The sequence below is a fragment of the Excalfactoria chinensis genome, chromosome 10, assembly GCF_039878825.1.
Source record: "Excalfactoria chinensis isolate bCotChi1 chromosome 10, bCotChi1.hap2, whole genome shotgun sequence".
In the NCBI taxonomy this organism is placed as follows: Eukaryota; Metazoa; Chordata; class Aves; order Galliformes; family Phasianidae; genus Excalfactoria; species Excalfactoria chinensis.
This window is the reverse complement of record NC_092834.1, coordinates 13996918-14016283: the sequence shown is the minus strand read 5'-3', so window position 1 is coordinate 14016283 and position 19366 is coordinate 13996918. Positions and strand designations below refer to the sequence as shown.

The window sequence follows — 19366 nt, the reverse complement described above, 5'->3', positions numbered from 1 at the left end:
CTTGAGCAAAACGCTTTACGTACAACACAGGCTGCTAAAAGCAGCTGTGGGGTCCCTGCTTCACACTCCTCCCTCCTCAGAGAGGAATCCGCTCCTGGAGGAATCCACCACCGCCACTGTGCAGGAGCGGCACAGCTGAGGCGGTGTTAAAAAAGCAAATAACCTGTGTTAAAAAGAGCCATGTTAACATACATTTTCAATCGTTTGTTTGCTATGTGCTTTTGAAGGGAAGCGATCCTTCCATTGCTGACAGGAGCAGGTAAAGGTAGAGGCAGTCACGCTCTCCAAGGAAACTTTCACATCCTGAAGCAGCCTTAAGGTTTTAATCTCAGAACAGGCACAGACCCAACTATGGAGCTGCATCCCTAGACTACAAGATGAAAACTTAATACTGTTACACCTCTACCATATAAAAACACTGCATAAAAAAGCAACAGCCTACAGCTAGCACCTGTCAGTCACATCAGAAACATAGTTATGGATCTGGCCAATGTCACCCAGTTTTTGTTCTGGAATGAGAAAAAAAGATAAAGGAACGTGTCTTTATCACAGTGCAGACCTTCCCAGAACATTTTAATGATGTATAAAGACTAAAAACCATCCCAATTCAGCATTAATATACAAACACTGTTTCATTATGCATTGATATATACAGATCTAGTACGTATAAAAAAGCCAATTATAATTTAAGCTTATGGACAGAGATGTCCTTCTGCTTTTTTTGTTTCTTCTTCAATTTGTTTGCATCTTTGATTTGCATTCTCACTTGGTCTTGTAGTTGGGAGAAGAAGGCTTGGGATGACTTCACAGCCTTGTCTTTTCCTTCATCCTGTCAACAGACAAATGGTTACAGTTAGGAAATACATAAACAGCATCATTATATTTGTCAGTTCTTTAAAAGAAGCAACATCACCTGTAACTAATTATTGATTTTCGGAGGGTCATGTTTACCTAGTGTAAACATGCTGTGCATAAGCTATGCAGCAAGGTTTGAGCAGGCAAGCACATACACTACTTGGGTCCAAGATATCTGAAGGGACCATAGATGCAAATGTACCAAGAGGAACAGGAAAGAAACCAACCATTCCCTGTAAGCATGCTAAACATCCCGAGGATTTTAGAGCTGCTCAGCTAGCGAGAATGAAATTATGTAGGGATATTTGAGAGCACCATACCTTGAGTAGGGATGCCTTGCCTTCTTTTGTAAGCCTTTTTAACTTTGCTGCAGCAGCTTTTTTGCTGAGCTTTGTGCCTTGTTCCGGTTTCATCTTTTCAAGTAGTTTTTGCCGTTTTTCCTTTTCCCTGAGCTTTATACGTTTACGAAGCTTCTTCTTTCTCCGCTCTCGTTTTTTGTCCGTGGGAGTCTTTTCTGCATCTGTTTTTACATCACCAGCTTTGTTCTTTTCCTAAAGAGAAACAGATCTCTGTATCCGTAGGCACATGAAAGAAAGCTCACCTTACAGTATTCCAGACTGTCTCAGCACTTCGATTATTCCAGACATTTAACCATCTTAGTATCACATTAAGACAGATTAAAAACCATCAGAAGCCGCTATTTGTACAGCTGATAGATTGTACTGCCATTCAACTGCCCCTTCCACTCAGCTATACATTGGGAAAAACAATTACCATCACAAGAACAAAACCCAACCATACTATCACAACCAAGGACACCTGTGTGAAGGGTGAGAGGCACAATTCTCTCACTGATGTGACAACTCATATACTTAAAGAAAGAAAACAAAAAAAAAAAAAATGAGGATTCTAATTACCTTGATCTCCTCTGGTGCCAAGAGAGCAGCATCGCTAACAGCAACAGGCGCTACTTCTTCCATACTTATAGCCGGCAGGTTTGACACTATTTTAACTTCTGGCACAGGCTAGAAATAAGGAAACATTCAAGACTAAGCACACCATTTCACAGGAGCTTATAGCTTATATATACTGAGTATCTGGTTTTCTTTACAGGCAATTATAGTGTATCTACTATGAAAACAGAACAAGTGCTATCTTCACTTAAAAATATACTTGGAAAATGGAATGTCTCCAGTTTGGGAGATAAAAAAAAGGAAGACAAAGAAGTACATACTGGTTTGGGCGTGAAGTGGAAATTACAAAGCGCATCCAGTTTTAGGAAAAGCGAATCCATCATCTCCTGAATTTCTTTGTGCTCAGGATTTTCTTCTTCTTCTGTTTTTTGCTGCATTAATAATACAATGTTACTGCAACACCATTCATACAACAATTTTACTTTAGCAAGATTGATGACACAGTATGCAATTCACAGCTATTCCACATATGAGCACTCGGAAATACTGAGGTACTTCCACAGCGGTGAAAGCAGGTAGCAGCACATTTACATGATGAAAACTTCAAACCACAAGGAAAAAAACTGCTCATGTTACCTGCTGCAGTTTCAAGTATTCTTGCTCATAAATCTCAGCCAGACTCAATTTACTCTTTTCATGATCCAAAGTAATGCGTTTCTTGTATTCAAAGGCATCCTCTTTTGGCTTTTCTTTTGGTACTACATCATCCCATGCCTGGAAAAGTGATAAATTAATAATCAAATGCAAGTACAAACCAATACGTGCAACAGCTTATCTAGAACATGAACTTATCTGGCATATTAACTAGTTCACACACATGGTTACCCAAATGCTCTGGAAGTTCACACTCTCATTTGTAAATGTAAGACATACAGCTCAAGTTTGCTTACTTATTTTCAGTGGATCAGGGCAAAAAAAAATAGTATAATCAATAACAAATGTGTATTTTCCTTAAATACTTAAATATTCTTCCAATATATACTTTTATTTAGTTAACTAACAGTAAACCTCAACACCTTGGGGGATACAAATCCTCTATCAGTGTCTTTTAAGTAAAATAAAGTGCACAACAGAGCTTTAGTTAGTACTCAGAATCCACAAAGAACTACACTATTAGGGTCACAGTCCAAAGTTTTGAGACTGGTGTTATATTCTAAATCAAGTCCTTGCATATTTTAAAGACAGCTCAGGAAAAAAGAAACTGCCAGTTGCAGAAATCAATCAAGAAAACTCCCTAACTAACATTTCAAAAGCTTAAACACTCTGGTGAAACCAATTGACAAACAAAATAGAGAGAGATGCAAGCAAGATATTAACCTCATCCAATATTCTCTGCTTGATGATATCTTCAAGTTTAAAAGTAGTTTCTTCTGTGATCACAGGAGCTGAGAAAAAGAAAAGACGAATGTTTACACGGCAAGACATACTTTTTGTTATAATTAATAAAAAAAGAAAGTAAGCCCTCAACAAAATCATAGTAGTGTTACATTTTTGTTGAAAGGTGAAGTCCAGTAAATAATACTGTACCCTTCTACTGCAGAGAAATGTAAATGGGAAGGAGCATCACGTTATGTGGAACTAGTAAGCAATTAAGCCTGCCACCGTATTAAGGAACATTCAAACAAGTTAAAATTGAGCCAATAAGATTGTTGTTTCCTGCATTTCCCAGAATGAAAGTGAACAACCGCAGAAATGTGCTGAGACATTTACCTGGCTTTCTTGTTACCCTACTCTGGAGTCAGGGGTGTTGTCAGCACGCTTAGAGAGAAGACAATTCAACACAACAGGGCAACATGCTTTCAAGAAAGCCACCCTTCAGTACTTACCCATCCGAACTGCATGATCAAAGAGCACTGTTTCCTCCAAAAGGCTGTTTTCAGGTCTCCTATGCCCAGTCACTTCCCCTTTAAGCTGCCACGGTTTCTCCTCCAACAACTCTTCTTCTAAACTCTTTATTTTTTCACTCATCTGAAAAACAAATTTCCTAAGAAGTTTAAAACAGTTCACAAGTAAACTCAAAGAAAGAAATAGTGATTTCGGGTACTTCCAATTGCTACTCATATAAAAATGTGAGAATGGGACTCTATATGTACATCAGATATACATAAACCACTTTCCTTAAGTTGCAAGCAGGTACTTCATGTTTCTCTAACTTCTTCACATGGCCATAGTTTCAAAGTATTAGAAAAATAAAACAATTACCTTTTCTTGTCTCTTCTCAAAAGACGACTTCATCTCATTGAGATCAATATCTAACTGCGTATCAGTTACATCTTCTGTTTCATTGTCATCTGGCAAACTAAAAGAAACTTTTTTATTGCTCACATTTTCCATGACGACTTCATTAATATCCTCAGCCCTGTAAAATCAAAATACAGTGCATGATAAAGTAGAAGTTTAAAAGCCACCAGTTTTACATCAAGATACTTTATTCACTACCATTTACCCGGCACAACCAAATCACAGTTAAGAACTGCAACAGACTTTCAATGAAGGCAGAGACACTAGGGAAACTTCTATACATTAAAACCAACTTTCAATAACTGAAATTATAGCTTTACCTGATTTAATGAAATAAATACCATGAAACACTCAGGAGAGGAGTAAAATACTTTCTGACTAAGATGACAATACAATCCACAACGATAAGACAGAAAACGAAATGGCAAATGCTGAGTAAAGGAACCTGGAATTCACACTTCATTTTCTACTTCAACAGAGTGGCACATTTAGACTGCGAAGAACGTTTTAACTGCAAATAATGCATATACTTACTCAGACATACTTTCTTCATTCTCCTTTTCAAGAGCACTATCTGCTTCCTCATCCTCATAGTCTTCAGCAGCATCAGCCTCTAAGTCATCATTGTCATCAACAGGATCAAAGAAATCTTTGTACGTTAGATCTCTAGAGCTTTTAACTGGCTAAAAACATGAGACAGAAAAACATGTTAGTTTGACAGAAGACTAAGGTTATCCTGCCTCTAACACCTGGGGAAGTCAGAGAGAAATAGATTTTGTTGATTATTCACTGGCATTTGTACATATTCCCTTATATCTTGGGTATTCTTTGTAGAAAGAATCTCAGGAAACGTAAATAAGAAAAGATTTATTTTCAAAACAAGTACACAGCAACTCAGCAAATGCAAGTTACAAAGCTGCATCCCTGAAAAAAGAAGTTGCCAAACCCCCTGTGCTTTGTCTCTGCACCAGTCACCCTAGAGATCCCCCATCACCAGAGGTCAGTATGAGCAATGTTTGCTCATCCTTGTTTGCTGGGTCAGGTATTCTGCAGTCCAGCAAGGTCACAAAGTTTCTACCACGACTTCCAAGACCTTAATTTGTGCATAAACACCAGAACAATCTACCTATTCCAGTTTCTCTTTAGATGGAATGTTTTTCTACAGCAGCTTATTTTGTTACAGAGATTTATGTCAAATATATTGTTAATGTAAAGCCCCAGAAATAATCATTAGTCATTTAAATAAGTTTAACTTGTCAGTTTCTACTTTGAGCTCAACAATTTATAGTCACCCTACCAGATACCAGATCCTGATTTCAAAAACAAGAATTCAGAGAATCATGTTACTGATATTCTTACTTTGACTTTAGCTTCTTCAAATTCTTCGTCCTCATCATCTGAGATAATGTCTTCAAAATAGTCAATATCATCTTCTTCCTCCTCGTCTCTTTCCCCGTTTTCCTTCTCCACATGTTCTAGAAAAGCTTCCATCTCAGCCAGCTTGAAAAACTTGTCATCCACTACAGACTTTCTTCCTGTTTTTTTCACTGTTGTTTTCTTGGCTGTTTTAGTTTCTTGCTCTAGTGCTTCAATATCAAAGTCAACATCAGAATCTTCATCACTGTATTTCTCTATTACGCTTTCTCTGGGTTTACTTTTCTTTTCTTTAGCTTCAGTTTTGTGTTTTATATAGGCATTCTCCTGTTCAGTTTCTGCTTCTATCATGTCTTCCACTTCACTATCACTGCTGGCTTCTGCATCAGAGCCATCATCTTCCTGGTCAGAGATCAGGCAAAGGTCTTTATCGTTGGTACACTGTGCGACAGATTTCTTGAAGACATCAAGAACTGCATTATTCTGGAGCTCTAGTTGTTGCCAGATCTGTTCTTCATCAAAGTTCTCTATCACCAGCTCCTTGAGAGGACTTCCGCGAACTACACTGCTTCCAAGAGCTTTATTTAAATCATAAAGAGTCTTTGTTAACGTTCTGAAGTCAGCAGCCAGCTCATCCTGCACACTGGGAGTAGCAAAAAAAAAAGAACTTTGAAAAGCACAGCAGGTGTTGTATTTCTGTTCTCACACACACTTCTACTCTGCAGAACTCACTCACTCTCATTCATACACAGCTTCTGCTGAGTTAACCGTACAGCCCCCTTTCTGCAGACCTCCATCTCCCTGCTGAGGCCCTTTGGTGCTGCAGACCGGCATCCTTCAACAGTTACCGCTTTCACATAACGTTCTACACATCAGCGTACAGCTATGGAGCACTCCCAGCCATTGGGACATTGCAGTTAAGTCTCTTTACAGCACGTTCCCCCCTTCTATACCTGCACCTCATTATATCCTGATCACGTGTAAGCAACCCATAAGTTCTGAGGCAGTACAGCACCAGACACCCAAGATCCCCAGCCACGAAACAATAACCATCTCACTCTGCCGCCTCATCCCTCAGCATTTATGTTCGGGCAGCCATTCCAGCTTCTCCCAGCACCAAGACACAGAAGGAAGGAACAGACATCCCGACGGCTGAAGAAAGGTCCGGGACATCACATCGGTACCGGCCCGGCAGAACGCGGCTCTGCGGCACCAGAAGGCCCGTCGGAGCGCCACGACGCCCCGCAGCGCGCGCCGAACCCGCGCCTCGCACGGCGCAGTACCTGAGGAAGCGCTCGGGCCGCGCCGCAGCAGCGCCCGCCACGCGGAGGCATTTCTCCAGCCCGGCCACGGCCGCCATCGCCCTCACGTGCAGCTGCCCGGACCGGACCGGCCCCGGCCCCGGCCCCGGCCCCGCCCCCGAGCACTCGGCAAAAGCTCCGGGCAGCTCCAGCAGCCGGCACCAGCGTTCCGCGCACGAACGTTCCGCCCGCACGGCCTCAGCCAGGCGGCACCGTCGGGAGGCGGCCCGGCCCCGGATGCCCAGAGCTGGGGGTCCCGCAGAGACCCGGGGCAGCTCTCACAAATCCCCGTGCGGTGTCCGAGCGCCGATGCTGATCTGCACTGTTAATTACGGAGATATTCACTGTTGTGTACGGCACGGCACGTTCCCGTGCCTAGGATGTGGCACAGCACCTTGCAGAGCCCTACGCCTCAAGCACCGAGCCCGGCCTGCCCGTCACCCTGAGGCTCTCCCACACCAGTATTTCACTGTACACCACCAGGCACAGCCGCTCACGCCCCGACGAGCCCGTGCAGCCTTTGGGGCCGCGACGCCCCACCGCTGGGCCGGGCGCGCACCGTGACGCCCGCACGGACTCGCAGCTCCACGCCGTCACCGCGCCCGACGGCTCCGCTCCGCTTCCCCGGGCGGGGGGCGGTGGCGGTGAGGGCGGAGGGCGGAGGGCGGCCAGGCCCCGCCTGCCCGAGGCCGGGCAGACTGAGAACGGTCGGGCGGCGACATGGCGGCCTCCCTGGGGCGCGCGGCGGCCGGTAACGGGGGGGCCGGGTGCGGCGGGGCGGCCGAGAGCGGGTGCGGCGCCAGGCGTGGGTGCACGGCGGGAGCGGGGCCGTGCGGGGCAGTGCGGGGCTGTGCGGGGTAGCGGCACCTCTGCCTGCCCTGCGCGCGGAGCCGCCCTCGGCCTCTTTAGGTAGCTTTACGGGCCTGCTGCCTACCGGGGTCGGTTTTAAAAAGGTCCGATCCGAATGGCATTATCTGTCTTAGAATAAACTTACGTGGCAAGCCACCTGCTTAATACTTAGGGCACCAAGACAGAGAAGCAAAGAGAAGCTTGCCTTTAAATTGTAACTGAGAGGTCAAATGCAAAATTCTTTCCCATTCACTGCAGTAATGAACCTCAACTGTTTCCTAACAGTAATGGCAGACTCCCCTCACTGCACAGTTTTACTGCCCCTGACTGCAGGAGAAAAGTGAATGAGACCCGGTGTAGTCCAGTGCTCCTCCAGAGCTACGGTGCCCTTCTGATCCCAAAGTACTTCTGGCACAAACAGAGCAGTGCTAAGGACAGCCCAGGCCTTGCTGGCTGGCAGTTTCCAAGACGCTAACAGCACCTCCTGTGATTTCAAACAGACCAACTGTGCCTATAACTAGGCATATAACAGTTTGCTCCAGAAAGCTTATACGCAGTATACACAGCCCTGCTATGCCCAGCTCCACGCGGTGAGACACTGCCTCTGCACCTGGGAGTTTTTCTCAATGTCAAACCAAGCCATAGAGCAGTGCCTGGTGAGAAGGCTCTTCTCACTGTGACCCACAGCTCTGTAACCCCTCCAGAGAGCACTGCTGCACTCAGCAGGATTTTGCTTGTATTTACCTCACCATGTAAGTCAACCAACACTGCCCCCCACCGGGGGCAACAAGCCTGTGAATCAACGTTTGCAGGATGCCATTCTATGCCTCTATCAAAACAACTGCACATGTTTAAATTCTTGATGCACACAATACTGGCATTCAGACACTTAGCAAGTAAAAAAATAACACCCAAATAGATACATTAAAAATATTCTTCAAATGAAGCTGAACACGGTAACATACATTCCACAGCAATGCCAAAACTAAAGACAGTAATCGTATATGAGGGCAGGGTGAGCCAAATCTTCTCTAAAGGACAAAATGCTTAAAAAAAAACTCAGATTCTCAGTGTCTGAAAAATTACGTGTTTAAAAAGAACAGTGGGGTAAGTGATATATTCAGTAAGAGATGAAACTGCATGTGTGAATTTGCTCTGCATGTGCAAGTCTGTCAAACAGGGCCATAGTGGGACAGACACTTCAGTCGCAGTCTCAGTTGGTTTCAAAAGCAACAAAGTCTTATTTTTTAACATTGGATAAAGTTGAGAATTATTTGAGTAATTGTGTAAGTTACTGGATGAATGCTTTTGTGTTTGAAGGATGTAACCACATCTCTCTGAACAAAGGGCTGGCTTTGTTATATATGCATAATTCACTGAAACATGAAAGTGATGGCGTTTCGTTCTGAAGTTGCTGGAAAGCTTTCTTTTTCACTGCAGGGTCATCCTTTGATTATTGGGTGTGCTACTTCTTAGCATGAAAATGAGGCCAAAAACATGAAGATGAGTAAAGAGTAGAATTTCAATTAACTAGTAACTACATGGCTACTAATCTATATAATGCCATAAAAATACAAATGCTTTTTGCTTATTCTCAATCAAATCCTTACCGAATTAAAACACGCATAGGACTAGAGATAGGATAAAGTCACACATCTTCACAACTCTAAGAAAAACCTCCATCCATCCATACTCACTGAAAAAGTAGAGTTCTTAGAAGGGGGAAGTGGGTTGACGCATAACTAATGCTTATATACGAGTATTTTGACTTTACAAGAATCTTAGGAGTGTCCTTAACTTCTTCATCCCACTGTCATGGCAGGAAATACTGCAGAAATCAAATGTTTCTTGAGTAGAACCCAACAGAAATAACACTTTCTATTTCCTTTACTATTGCTTCAGTAACAGCCAAGTAACAGTCTACCCCTCTAATTTTTGTCAGCTTACTTGAAAGTAGACAACATGCAAATTTAATCATAATAGCTGTGTAATCGTATGCCCTGTGTGAAGTACAGCAACAATTACAGATGGGAGACATCAAGATGACTGGGGAATGTTGTAGCTTTTCCTACCAGTCATGACTGCCTGAAAATCTCCATTAGTAGTATTTGCACTCAATCGGCATAGTAATACTTGGAAACAGGAATGAAATAAGAAAAGTGCTTAGAAAACATCAGAAATAGTATAGAGTGGTCATTTCACATCTCTCTTCTCTTTTGGAAAATACTGACTTGAAAGTTTCTTTTGCTTCACCAAGAATTGAATCAGACCTTAAAAAGCGATGACAGGAAACAACTATTATTCTTAGGTAGACTGAAAAGAGTGTTTGACCTTTTAAAAATGCATTATTTACTTTGGTAACCTGGTCAAACTCAAGTCTAGTTGATTATCCATTCCTCTCATTATACCAACTAGAAAGTGCATGTTTGGTATGTAACAGAGCACTGCATACTACTGCATCCCCAGGCAATTGCTTTGTTCACTCCAGATACAGTTCCATTTAGATAACAACTGTATCTACAAAATAGTTTCTGCATAGATATTTGAGAAACAACATATTTTCTTCTGCATAGAAGTTGCTGGTAGATTTTAATATGTAAAAAGCTGAAAAGTACATTGAACTATTGAGTTGCTATACTAGCACTATTGTAACTTAAGGGTAACAAAAGCAAAAAAAGAATTTTCCAGAACTTGTAGCTGTGATGAAAGTGATGACAGGATGCACTGTGTGAAAGGCTGGCAGGAATTATACCAGAACACTTACTTGGAGAGCTGAGCAAGCTTATGAAAGCACTTAGTGTAGGATGCTGGTTTACTATCAAAATATTCTGAATATGTTTTCTTCTATGGTAGTAAGTATTGAAAATACGTAAACTGCATATTGTTAGAGCTGATACGTAAGTGCACACACACGTCTCAGTACTGCACCGTTCTTGTTTGTGTAGTAAAATGAATGGAGAGCTGCACTCTTCCAGCTGTGAAACCAGCCGATTAATTACTGCTGTACCTTACAGGGACTTGTAACTTTTCAGAATACAAAGAGCCTGAAAAATGTAAGCCAGTCTATCCTAAGCGTATTGGAAAGCATTCAGAATCTCAGTGCAACCCTGGCACAATCTCTTAGTAAAATAGCACATCTGTGAATTTACAGCTAAGAGTGCATCAAAGACAAGTGCTGAGATGCCTCTAGCTTGGCCTTGAGGCACTGGGAACTATGACATGGCCTAAAGCAAACGGCATGAAATTCAAATGCTGCCTTTCTGAATATATCCTTTCATTTGACTCTAATTGCGCTGCTAAATGCAACCAGTAAGAGCAACGTTTCCCTCCCATCTCTCCAAATTCAGCAGACTGATACTTATTTGTAATTGCTCTAATTCTATTTGAGCAGAACAGAAATAAGATGTAGTACAAAGTTCAGTCCTGTCTTGTCAGAGCATTCTGAAGAGTTTTATAGACATCTGAGCAGTTCTTCATTGTACCTCATTCCTCCAGGATTTCTCCATCTTTCATCTACATCTAGATATTAGCCTTTGCCTTTGTGTCATATTGTCATTCAGTATGTTTTGTTTTTCATTACCTTTTCATTTATGATAAGTGGTGGTTTTTCTTTAAGTCATACTGAACTCAGTGGCACTAGTTGCATTAAAAAAGCAAATATTTTAATGTTCTGAATCGTCATTGTTCAGTAGGGCATGGTATTATTCATTGTGCTTACGAGAGAAATATTTCTAAATATCTTGAAACAGGCCAGTGAAACCAAGTATAAGACCTGTGTGACACATGAGAAAAATAAAAGCAGTTGAAGACATAATCATTGGAGAAAGGAGAAGCAGGAAATGAAACACAGGAGAGGAGATGATAGTGTTCCTCGAGCCTCAAATACAGCATGACATTTCTTTCCTTGATGGAGTTAGTTCTAACAGATAAAAGCTCAAGTCTTTAATCTTTCTTTTGGGTCTTGCAGCATCAGTTAGTTCTGTCCTAGGTTTTTGTTGTTGTTCTTGTTTGCTTGTTTTAATTCCTGTATGTATAGGTATGTCCTTATTTCTTTCTGTATTTTATAAAAGGCTCTGAAAAATTCAGAAGCAACTTTTAAGTACATGATAAAGCTGACTGCTGTATTTGGCCACATATTCCTATTTTTAACAAGCATATATAAGCATTTAGAGCACTTCTGAATTATGACAGTCTCTGAAAAAGAAGTTCCCTTGAGCTGAGAGTTCTATGGAATAATTCTTTCCTTGGTCTTTGTCTATATTCTGCATTCCACAGCAATTTGCTTAGAACAGGGAGTTTCTTAGGTCTCTTAAAAGGGCAAAGAGCGATACTGATATTTTCTCAAAAGCATCATATCGATGCTATTCACTTTTTTTTTCAGGGCTTCTTACCAGACTGCAGACTTCAGTACGAACTTTATTATCATCAAATTATTTTTCTCAGAACGTTCCAAGCTGCTTGTGGAAATTGGGCCGACTTAATCATGTAGCAATTGCAGTACCTGACCTGGAGAAAGCTCAGTCCTTGTATAAAGATGTGCTAGGAGCACAGGTGAGCGAGACTGTTGCTCTTCCTGAACATGGTGTCTACACTGTTTTTGTGGAGCTGGGAAATACAAAGCTGGAACTTCTACACCCTTTAGGAGAGAAAAGTCCCATTGCAAGCTTTCTGCAAAAGAATAAGACTGGAGGAATGCATCATATCTGCATTGAGGTATTTAACGTAATATATTATATACTAAAATACCAGATATTAAAGTTTGGATTTTATTTATTTTTTTCCCATAGGTTTCAACTGTGTAAAGAACAAACATAAAGGGCTGTCATAGTTGTGAAAATTTCTGTTGTAGAGATGGAAACCTTAAACGTGGCTTTTTCCTGTTTTGGAAACCAGAATTCCATTCTGTAAATGACGTCCTGAACTTCTACTCCTGCAAGCTGTAGAAACTATATTATGTGTTGTTAATATGTATCCAGTGTGGAAGGTAGACAAGGCCAAGGGTTTGTTAAGAGCACTTGATGGGTGGTAACTTCTTGACATTGGAACTTCCTGATAGATACTGGAAAAAGATGCAGTTTTAAGTTTAAGCGAAGGCACAGTTTAGATTCTCAGTAGGTTCTTGCTGTGTGATATGTCTTTGATAATTGTATAAAGAAGTCAAAAAAAGACCATTGGTCACAGTGACCAAACATCAGCAAAGTTTCTTCTGTCATGTTATTCTCGTTCAGCAGAGAGGTAAGTTTGGAAGCAATAGAGTATAAAGATGCTGGGCATAGTAGTCAACTTATTTAGTATACTCATATTTTAGTGTAGATGTTAGATGCAAAATTCCATATTGCTGCCTATTTTTAATGCTTTCCATATTTGAGTATTGCAAACTTTATTATTTCACTCAAAGAGGTATAAATAAATAAAGGGATTCCCAATGGGAGTGAAATGGTTTTCCAACTTCAGCTATAAAGACCATTCTGTTTTAGAAGTGTGAAGGCAAACCCAGGAAATGGGGAGTATAGAAGGAAGAAGTGATTTGCAGTAAGACCAAAGAAATGCTCAAGCCCTCTGTAGGACCAGCAGCATTGAATTACAGGTACAAGAAAAAGACGATGTGGGCACTTCTCAGCAAAAGCCTCCCAAGAATTTTAAGTAAATGTAATCCTTCTGAAGAAGTTTTAAGAAATATTTATTACCATCTGAATTTGTTCTGCCTAGTTCTTCGTTCTGTAGGGATAGGATCTTTCTTGTTGAAGACAAACCAAAGACAGTTAACAAGGGAAAACTTACTGTTAATTATGAAAACTGTGAAGAATGGGACATACTAATTACCTCATGTTGAAAAATGCGGAAGCATCGTATTAAAGAAGAAAACATGTAGCTGTAAATAGTAGGCCAAGAAAACCAGGAGTTGTAATGGAGCAGATAATTTGGATTGAACATATGAGGTAGTACTACCTACAGCCAGAATCTCCTAAGTGAAGTCTTAGAACTCACTGTTAGATTCTCTAAGCAAAATAGTAAATAAAAATCAGATAAAGATTGTTTAAAGCCTCCTATATGAGTGGTCTCCATGTAAATTCAAATGGAAGGTTATAGACCAGTTGGCATGGAAAAAAATATCTGTTGGCTTCATGTTTAAATGGATTCAGTCACCATCATATCAAAAAGCAATTAACCACTCCTCCCCCAATTTCCTATTCCCCACAGAATGAAAATCCGAGCATTTCAAGGCATGTTCTCTTCTGAAACTGAGCAAAAATACTTTTCAGATAAACAAACAAACAAAAAAATTGCTGAAAATATTTTGTAGAAATAACTTTCCATGAAAAACCTTATTGCAAAAAGCTGAATTCTAACCATGTCTTTCAGTACTAGGGTGGAAGTCTGATGAGTTTATTAAATTGCTTTTCGTTTCTTCCTTCTGTCTTACCATTTAAAGTAAAATTTTATATAAATGTGTTGGTAGAGAATTTGCTTTGGACAAAATAAGCATTTCTTGAAGAAATTTAGTAATTCCAGATTAATTGCAATTGGAATCAGTAACTGCAATGAAACGAATGCTGAATGTTTGGTAAGACATCCAGTCCTGGAACTCTTAATGTGATTGCAGCCACAGACTTTCCACTGTTTGCTCTCATTGCTTCCTTAGGGACACAGAAATTGATTCCAGCTGAGCCCAGACACAGTTCCTCTTCTGGCCATCTCTGCAGGAGCTGCAGTAGCTTTTCTGCTTGGGGAAGCAACCCGAAGGGGGCTATAGGCTACTTCTGACACTGTGCTGTCTTTCTTTATATAACACTTGAGTCATTTCTTTTTCTCTTTTTTTTCCTAGCTGACTGGTAGTTGTGTGTAGGAGGAGTTGTAGGGAGATGTGAATTCTGATCAACAACACTGCAGCAAACGAGTAGGAACTAACAGATGTCTGTTACTCTGAGTCAAGGCATCTTTCATACAATAGTGTTATGAACGTTTATTCATGGAGTTATGTCCAGACAGCTCAGTTGGGAAAAAAACAATGCAATTATTTTAATTCTAGGTCATTATAGATTATTGACTATTGTATTTGCTAAACTGAGTGCTAATTGTATTACTCTGGAGGAGGAATGCACTTAAGGTTTGGGGACATTCAAACAATTTGATGTCATGACATCAAACTAAAGATCACATTATGTAGTTTAGGCAGGTTTTTGTTAATTACATTTTACTGCAGGTAACTTCTGAAATGTAATGGTAAATGCTGTTATTTTGATTAAGTTTGATTTAAAAAAAAGAAAAGGGAGCAGGTCGTAGCATGGGGATATTTTCTAATGAACTTCTGTAAACAGTATTTTTCTTTTATAAGGTTGATGACATAAAAGCAGCCATGGCAGAACTGAAGAAAAAAAAGATTCGAATATTGAGCGAAGAGCCAAAAATAGGGGCACATGGCAAACCTGTCATTTTTCTTCACCCTAAAGATTGCCACGGAGTCCTTGTGGAACTCGAGCAAGCCTGAGCTGCAATATTCATAAATTAGACAATAAATGAGTTGTGAAGTTACTGAGCTGGTGCTGAGAATATTGATGTGCTATTCACTCTTCGCAAATTCACTGTAGTTCCTGTGGATTAAGTACGGCTTTTGAGCAATGAGACAGTGCTGCAGATTCCTTTTTCCCCCATTTGATTTTCAGAATCAATGTGTTGACATTTCTTGAATTCACTGTGATTCTCAAGATGTAAACCTAAGCCAAGTTGCATTTATAACAGTAATTTTGTTCTGTTGCCTCATGTTCTTGCCGCATGGCTTTACTTCTGTAACCACAGAAACTGTACAGTTTCTAGGTCATTCCACATTATTTTGTTCTACATTTTAAAGCAGAGACCCAATTCTCAGTGACAACAGTAAAAGCTTGGATATCCCCTTTAGAAATAAAGGGAAAGGGAACACTGTAATTTCTGTTTCCACCATTCGCTGTCTGCTTCATGCTGATTGATTGGTTCGTGCAATAAATAAATCCATATTTTATTGTATGACTATCTGAAATCATTAAATACCTTTTCCTTGGCATAACAATTAATGAGTGAGGAAGTTACAAGCATAAATCGTCATATTGGTATACGGACTCTGCATATGCAGGCAACAGGAAGAAAGTGTCTGAAAAATTACATGATTGAGATATATTTCAGACTTTAAGATGCATCTTGCATTTTTGTTTTTGAATACTTGTTTTCAGATTTTATCCCTAGGAAGATCTCTGAGAGACACCTGAACAAACAGTGGGAAATCACTTGCTTTACAAATACTGTTTTCTACTGCAGAAGTGCTTACAGAATCACTGGAAAGCATAAGAAACATGAGTCTTGGTTGTGTACAGTCTCCTCACATCAGAGAGCATGCCAGTGTACTTAGTTTCTCATAGACTGCAGTCACAGTTTGTTGACTTATTCATGGCCAGACCTCACGTTATTTGTGTGTGTTAAGCAAGCACTGTTTGTCCTGATACTTTTCTAAGTTTGTTTTGATATCAGCTGTAGAAGTTGAATTGTTTCTGTTTCTCTCATTATTTTTCCCAGTCCTTAGAAATAATATTTTCACCAGCTAAACCACAACCTGCATTTTTTGTTTTCCTGCATCCCTGTACATACTGTGAATTGTTCCACCCTGATCTAAAAGAAGTTCATTTTATTCTAGGATAGAGAAACCTCTGGTTTTATCATGTTTAGTCTGCAATTAATCCACCTGGATTTAAGAAAAAATACTGTATCAGTTTGGATTTGTGTTCATTATTGACAACTTTATCCAGTTTGTTGTAAGTTTTGGAATAACTTCTGTTTTGAAGCCACAGTTGCAGCATTTAAAATGGTTGTGAGACTGACCATTTGGAAGGCTGTGAATGAATGACAAGAGAAACTTCTTCTCACCACTTCCTGAACGGGATATCCTTCTTAATGCACATGCAAAAGTATGGCTGCATGTTGCTAAGGACAGTCCTTGGATTTGGACTGTCTTGCTGTGGCAGATGAATGGAAATTGATGTGACCAAGAAGGTCTTACCGGAAAACAGCGGAATGTGGGGATGGTGAGATACTAACAGGAAGTGCTCAGTTGATTCTCTCCTTATTAGAAATTCTTCCTAGTGATATGAACTTGGGTTTGTTGGACTCCAGAACCCAGTTAAGAGAAAAAGAGTTAATTGTTTTTGTAAATACTCATTTGTTTGATCACTGTGTTTGTGAAATTATTAGACTGTGAAGCAGAAGAAAATTCCTAGCACTTCTCATATTGGTACTGGGCTGCACTAGAAACAGTCAGTAAACTGATAGTTTAAATCACGGAATGTTGAATCATGTAAGATTAATATGGAAATGAAAACTAACAACTTATGAAGGATTTACTTATAAAGGAATTGGCTGACACTTTAAAATGGAAGATCTCACCTTCTTGGAAACACAAGTTCTATCACCTTTGATAAACATTTTCAAAGCAGTTTGAATGTTTTATGAAATGTAAATTTATTTTATTGTGATGGAGGAATGTTTGCCTCCTAAATTTGTATAGTCCTTTAGTATTTATAACATTATGCTATCTCTGGTGTCTTATGTTCATTTGCACTGTCTCTCAGGTTTTTTAGAGCACTGTTAATTGCTCAATGTACAGCATATATTCACAGGTTAGGAAGAGTTCTTCCAAACATTTAAAGTAGATCTATTTTGAAGTACTTTGTGTCATTTCTAGATGTAATATGAAGTGATCTTTAGCTGTTAATGCTTTGTTACCATTAAAATAGTACATAGGTACTAAAATCTTCCATAAGATGTTAAATGAACCTTTTAACTCACTTTTACATTGCATTCTTTCCAGTAATAAAGATAAGTTTAAGTCATGATTTAAAGGAAACAAAAAGTTCTAAAGTAACAACTGTGAGAGACCAGACAGTCTGCATTAAATGGGAAAGAAAATCTCACTTCTGCGTCAGTGGCTGGTACCACAGACAAAAAGGAAAGAGTATAAGAAATAGCAGCTTAATAGCAGCAAATAGCTGTTGTGTGAATCTTAACGGAAATCGTACCTAAACAAACAAAAAGTCCACTAGCCGGGTTTCCATGAAAGGCCTTTGCATATAGACGGAATTTGAGTTGGTGCTGAGCAACTGGTACAGCTACCCCAGGGCAAACAAAGCGTACCAAGCTGGATGGGATGCAGAGTGAACATCGAGACCGAGCTGACCAGAACGCAATACAATTACATCAAGGCAGCTTTTCACTTTTGCTGTCATGACAAAGATTGCCTTTTATAGTCAATAGCTACAAGTCTGAAATCTGCACACTAATGAGCAAGTCCTCTCATAACTGACCTAGCTGCACTTGATCTCACATATTCTCCTTTATATACCAAGTAACTGCCATCACCTCACTGTCGGAAGATCTCTTTTTTTCTGGTAAAACAACTGAGAAACCAACTGGGTTTGTCACTCACCATAAGAAATGTCATTCTTGGAAAACCACAGGATCATAGAATGGTCTGGGTTGAAAAGCTCATCCAGTTCCAACCCCCTGCTATGGGCAGGGTCACCAACCAGCAGACCAGGCTGCCCAGAGCCACATCCAGCCTGGCCTTGAATGCCTGCAGGGATGGGGCATCCACAGCCTCCTTGGGCAGCCTGTTCAGTGCGTCACCACCCTCAGTGTGAAAACTTCCTTCTAATTTCTCACCTAAACCTCCCGTCTCAATTTAAAACCGTTCCCCTCGCCCCATCCCCATCCCTATCCCCATCCCTATCCCCATCCCTATCCCTGTCCCCCCTTGTATCCAGCCATACCCCCTCCATCTCGGTTCGAGGACGGCCGCACGGCGGGACGAGGCGGGCGCGTAGAGGCGGGCGCGAAGCGCGGGGCGCGATCGAGGCGTGCGCGAGGCGGTGTCCCCCCCATCTCCCTGAGGCGCCGCGGCGGTCGCGCTATGCGCCATGCAGGTTCCCGGGCGGCCGGCTGTATTCTCGCACGCAGCTTCCCGGGCCCGGCAGCCGTCTCGGTGTGTGGCGCCGAGGCAGGCACACAAAAGAGCGGTTGCGGCTGCCCCCGTGTCGGTCGCCGCGGCGCGGGGTGGGGACCGGCATCGCCGCCGTCAGCCAGGGTAAGGAGCGGGGCCGCACGGCAGGGACCCCGCGGGCGGCGACGCGGCGGGTCCGGGGCTCCGCCGCGGGTGGGGCGGCAGCATCCCTGCGGCTGCTCGTGGGAGCGGGGAGCCCGAGGCGCCGGGCGGGAGCCGAGTGGGCGAACCTCGGGCCGCGCGGGCGCCGCGCACCTCGAGAGCAGAAGCGGGGGCCGCCCCCGCCTCGTCCCCTGCCCCGGTATCTGCCCTGCCCGCGGGGGGACCCTCCCGCTGCAGGGGGAGCCCTGCGGCATGGCGGCGTGGGGCTCGGGCGTGCGGGGCTGCGCGGGGCCGCTCTCCTCCCGCTGTCGCGCGGCAGTGCCATCGCCGCCCCTCAGCCGCCCGGAGCCTGCGGGGATCGGCGCAGCGCTGCACCGCGGCGGTCGCTCTGCCCCTCAGCTCCCCGCGGGACGGCCGCCCCGAGCGGCGTGCCCTGCCCGCACGGCTCCCCTCAGCTCCGCGCCGGAGCGGCTCCGTACGCTGATGCGGGCGCTCCGGTGCAGATCGGCGCGGTTACATGCACAATGTCAGGGTTTTGTTGCAGGGCTGGAGCCTCGAGGGTCCGTTAATAGTCAAACGAAACGCAGGAGAAGCCCTCATGCAATGCAGCACCGCTAGGAGTTTGTATTTGTTTCTGATTTCATGCC

The 19366-nt window shown here is 42.2% G+C and overlaps 3 protein-coding genes across 6 annotated transcripts in view; 2 read left to right on the top strand and 1 right to left on the bottom strand.

The window, feature by feature from the left end:
• Positions 1–178: 178 nt before the first annotated feature.
• Positions 179–18536, bottom strand: MPHOSPH10 (M-phase phosphoprotein 10). Of its 3 annotated transcripts, none has more exons than XM_072345922.1 (11): positions 18388–18536; positions 5430–6087; positions 4605–4753; positions 4032–4188; positions 3656–3797; positions 3147–3214; positions 2406–2543; positions 2090–2200; positions 1773–1880; positions 1176–1406; positions 179–829 (listed from the first exon to the last, which is right to left on the bottom strand). In XM_072345922.1, the coding sequence occupies exons 1-11, from the start codon at positions 18534–18536 to the stop codon at positions 680–682; spliced, it is 2061 nt and encodes a 686-aa protein (XP_072202023.1). In that variant the 3' UTR covers positions 179–679. The 3 variants fall into 3 exon arrangements, with proteins under 3 accessions (XP_072202023.1, XP_072202025.1, XP_072202024.1); XM_072345924.1 differs by lacking the exon at positions 18388–18536 and adding an exon at positions 6503–6631; XM_072345923.1 differs by lacking the exon at positions 18388–18536 and adding an exon at positions 6728–6842 and having other exon boundaries at positions 181–829.
• MCEE (methylmalonyl-CoA epimerase) lies at positions 7399–17526 on the top strand. Its single transcript, XM_072345509.1, has 3 exons — positions 7399–7496; positions 11976–12307; positions 14931–17526. Exons 1-3 carry the CDS (start codon positions 7466–7468, stop codon positions 15081–15083), a joined length of 516 nt encoding a protein of 171 aa, XP_072201610.1. The 5' UTR covers positions 7399–7465; the 3' UTR covers positions 15084–17526.
• APBA2 (amyloid beta precursor protein binding family A member 2) overlaps positions 18470–19366 on the top strand; it is an 84005-nt gene continuing 83108 nt past the window's right edge. For both annotated transcript variants that reach the window (XM_072345916.1, XM_072345915.1), the window contains exon 1: positions 18470–18701. The gene's annotated coding sequence lies outside the window, so the exon portion shown is untranslated. The remainder of the gene's footprint in view (positions 18702–19366) is intronic.